Raw genomic sequence first — 3,579 nt, forward strand, 5'->3', positions numbered from 1 at the left:
CAGCAGGTGGACGGCTAACCCTTGGCAGTTCCTCGGAGGAGGGTGGGTGGGATGTGCTCCGAAGCGGCTCCCATGGGGAAGGATCACTGGGGTCTGGTAACCTGAGAGGGCAGCACTGAGGTGCGGGGAGATCGGGAGATTTTCTTGAGCTAGTGAACCTCCGCTGTACTCCACTCCCAAAACCAACCTGTTTACTGATGGAAAATATAAATTTGTAAAAAAGGAAGGAGAAGGGAAATGGATCATGAGCCTGGGAAAGAGGAATCCTGGACCTCTGAGGTGAGCGGGACTGGATGCCAAATGTGCATGAGTGATTGTGTGTGTACCTGTGTGCACCTGTGAGGGATTGTGTGCATGTATATATGTGTGTGCACATATGTGTGTGAGTGTGGATGTGTGTGCATGTGTGCACACATGTGCGTGTGAGAGTGTGTATGTGAGAGATTGCGTGTGTGCATGTGTGAGAGTAGCATACACGTGTGGGCACCCGTGACAAGGTGCGTGTGTGTGTGTGTGTAATACACATGCATAAGTGACGTGTGCAAGCATGTATGTGTAGAAACGTGTGGTGTGTGAGTGCACACAGAAGTGTGTGCACCATACACATGTGAGGGTGTGTGCACTGCCTTCGTAACGGTCCAACACCCACACGGTCTTAGAGGCCGCCTCGCAGTGGGAGGCAAGGGCGTGGGCCGGGGGAGAGAGCAGAAGGTGGACCCGCCCACCGAGAGCTGGGACCACCGAGCAGGCCGCCCCGGGGGCACGGAAGCCCAACCTCCCCCATCTCTCCTGCACCATGTTCGGTTCTGCTTTTGTAGGGAGCTGACACCTCAGTTTGACAGATGTTCTCAGGGAAGAAAGAAAACATTTATTTATGCTTGTGGGGAAGGGCAGTGGAGCCAGGTGGGCCGTGAACCCTGAGCCCCAGCTTGCCAGGGGCCAGCAGCACACCCCCGACCCCGACTTCCCCTCCCTGGGTAAGTTCTTTATCAGACACTGTGACTGCTCATGAGATGTTAGTGGGGCGCCTGGGGGCTCAGTAGGTGAAGCGTCTGCCTTCGGCTCAGGTTGTGATCCCGGGGTCCTGGGATCGAGTCCCACATCAGGCTCCCTGCTCTGTGGGGCACCTGCTTCTCCCTCTCCTGCTCCCTCTGCTCCTGTTCTCAATCTCTCTCTCTCCCTTCCTACAGGAAAGCAAGCGGCCTCACGGTGGCCTACGAGCAGGTTCAGAAGGGGCCCCTGAAACTAAAAGGTGTTGCAGAGTTCAGCGTGACCAATCAGAAGAAGAAACAGAAGGACAAAGACAAGGCGAAACTCCTGGAAGTGATGGGAATGAGCAAAAAGAATGAGAAGGAGAAGTGGCGCGGCCTGGACAAGCGCACCCCGGCCCAGGCGGCTTTCGAGAAGAGTCAGGAGAAGTGGCAAATGGAAAGGATCCTAAAGAAAGCACCCAAAATCCACAAGCAGAGAGTGGAGGACTTCAACAGACCCTTGGACACCCTTACGGAGCACTACGACATTCCAAAAGTCAGCTGGACAAAGTAGCCTCCCCACCCAGGGTATGCAGCGGCATCAAGGGGAAACGGAAGGCAAAGTTAGGGTTCTATTTGGTGCCTTTGGTATTTTCTAGAAACATTCTTTTACACACACCCTTGCGTTTTCTGCTGAGACAAATGCTCTCCAAAGCAGTGTGCCCTCTTGCTGGAACTTGATTAAAGTAAGGCTGTTCTTTTAAATAAATAAATAAATAACCTAAAAAATAAGATGTTATAGATACTCCTATATATAATAAACACACGTATATGATGTGAAAGCATGTTTCCTCACTCACACAACACCCCCCCCCCCCCCGCTGGTACAGAAAGTTCTAGGTGCACGTCCCTGGAATCAGCTACTACTTTCACACCCTTTCTGATCCAAAACCCAAGTCAAGCTCTGTGCTGACATTCAGATTTAATAGTTGAGTCAAAAATAAAACAACAAATGATTACATGGAACCAGGCTCACACAGTAAAACAAAATGTGGATGAACTGAGTCGTGCACTAGAAAATGAGTGAGATGGTGAAGGTTTTGCTGTATGAACTTGCCCAGGAGTAAAGCTGAGTCCCTAACGCAAGCCCAGCTGAGGCAGCAGCCCTGGGGGACGCCGTGGGCTGGGTGCTGGAGAAGCAGCCCCCGCGTGTGGAGGCCCGGGACCCTCCCCGCACTGTGCCCTTCCACGGAGCCGCCTCTCTCGCCCTCCACGCTGACTCTGGTCCCCTGGGATATTCTCTGGCTCCTGGAAGCTGATTTCCATCTCGATCTTTTCTTTGAATCCTTTCCTCTGTGGGGAACGTTCTCTCCTTGACCCACCAGCCCCCTAGGGTCTGTGCCAAGGCTCCTTCAACATGGGGGCATTTCAGAAAACAACTGATGTCGGGTCTCACTCCCAGAAGCCCTAATGCAGTGGCCTGTGGGGACCCCAAGCAGAGTCCCGTCACCCGCCTCTCCCCACAGACCTCGTGCCTGGGCTCCTGGAAGCCTCTTCTTGGGGCTCTTGTTCAGAGCCCTTAACCAGAGCTTTGCTGGCAGCTCAGGGTGGGCAGATGGAGGCCTCTACCTGCCTGGGTCCCTCTGCACAGCCCCATGTCTGTGTGGCCAGTCCAGGGGCCTGCTCCAGCACCAAGGCAGAATGCAGTCACTGCTGCCCTTAAGAAGCCTCCCCTTGCCTGTCCTGGGGGCTGGGACATCCTCTGACCCCATCCATCCACTGTTTGTCCCCACATCCCCACACCGAGTTCTTCCAAGCCCTGTGCCATCTCCTTTCCCTGACTCTAGAAGCGTGCAGACCCGATTATCAGAATGTTCCTCACACTGCAATAATCCTTTCCAATAAAGTCTCCCCTTCCTAAGTCTGGATTGGTTTTTATTTGTCGTTGAGCTGAAGCCCCTCAGGGAGATGCGCACTGCGGGTCTCGGCAATCCCCCACCTGCTCAGAGGCTGAGCTGTGTCCTGCAGTTGGGCCCCGGCCTGGGGCTGGCTGCCTATGAGCAAGCTCAGTGGCCCGGCCACTGGAGTGGGGGGTGACCAGAGGGCCCAGCCCCAGAGAGATGGGGCCCAGGACCAGCTTGCTTCAGGGTGGAGGGGCCTAGGACTCTGAATCGTCCGGCAGGGTGGGCACTGAAGCGGCCTGGCAGCGTGGATGCATCCCTGGCTCCAGGCGGGCCGCCCTCTGGGGGTCATGGGCCCCAGACACCCCTCCAGCTCTGAGTCCAAAAGCAGAGGTTAGTGGACAAGAGCAATGAAGAAGTGACCCTCTGGGTGACTGTATCGGGGACGGTTACAGCCTGCAGCTGTCCGTGGACAAGGCACCTGAGAGGTCAGCATCATACACTGAGGTCACCTCGAGCTGCAAGGGACCCCAGGCAGCAGCTACCCCTAATCCCTTCTTTTTCCTCAGGAGAAAAATGGGAGGCTTGCTCCTGAGGTCCAACAGAGAAGTTAAGCAGAACTGCAACTATTTCCCCCAGTCAGCCCCTGTCACTCTCCCTGTCACCTCTGCCATCGGGACCCCTCCACACATGGTATCATGAGAACA

At 55.1% G+C, this 3,579-nt stretch overlaps 1 protein-coding gene across 1 annotated transcript; it reads left to right on the plus strand.

Moving 5' to 3' along the window:
* Positions 1-244: 244 nt before the first annotated feature.
* LOC119877859 (protein FAM32A-like) lies at positions 245-1,662 on the plus strand. The gene is made up of 2 exons (XM_038583953.1): positions 245-279; positions 1,191-1,662. Exons 1-2 carry the CDS (start codon positions 245-247, stop codon positions 1,543-1,545), a joined length of 390 nt encoding a protein of 129 aa, XP_038439881.1. The 3' UTR covers positions 1,546-1,662.
* Positions 1,663-3,579: the final 1,917 nt, after the last annotated feature.

Source organism: Canis lupus, chromosome 34 (assembly GCF_011100685.1).
Source record: "Canis lupus familiaris isolate Mischka breed German Shepherd chromosome 34, alternate assembly UU_Cfam_GSD_1.0, whole genome shotgun sequence".
In the NCBI taxonomy this organism is placed as follows: Eukaryota; Metazoa; Chordata; class Mammalia; order Carnivora; family Canidae; genus Canis; species Canis lupus.

What these genes read in the sequence shown, in the direction of transcription:
- LOC119877859 (XM_038583953.1), top strand. Translation starts at nt 245, where the DNA reads ATGAGCCTGGGAAAGAGGAATCCTGGACCTCTGAG. An exon ending in AGGAATCCTGGACCTCTGAG is followed by an intron (nt 280 to 1,190) that starts GTGAGCGGGACT and finishes CCCTTCCTACAG; the next exon opens with GAAAGCAAGCGGCCTCACGG.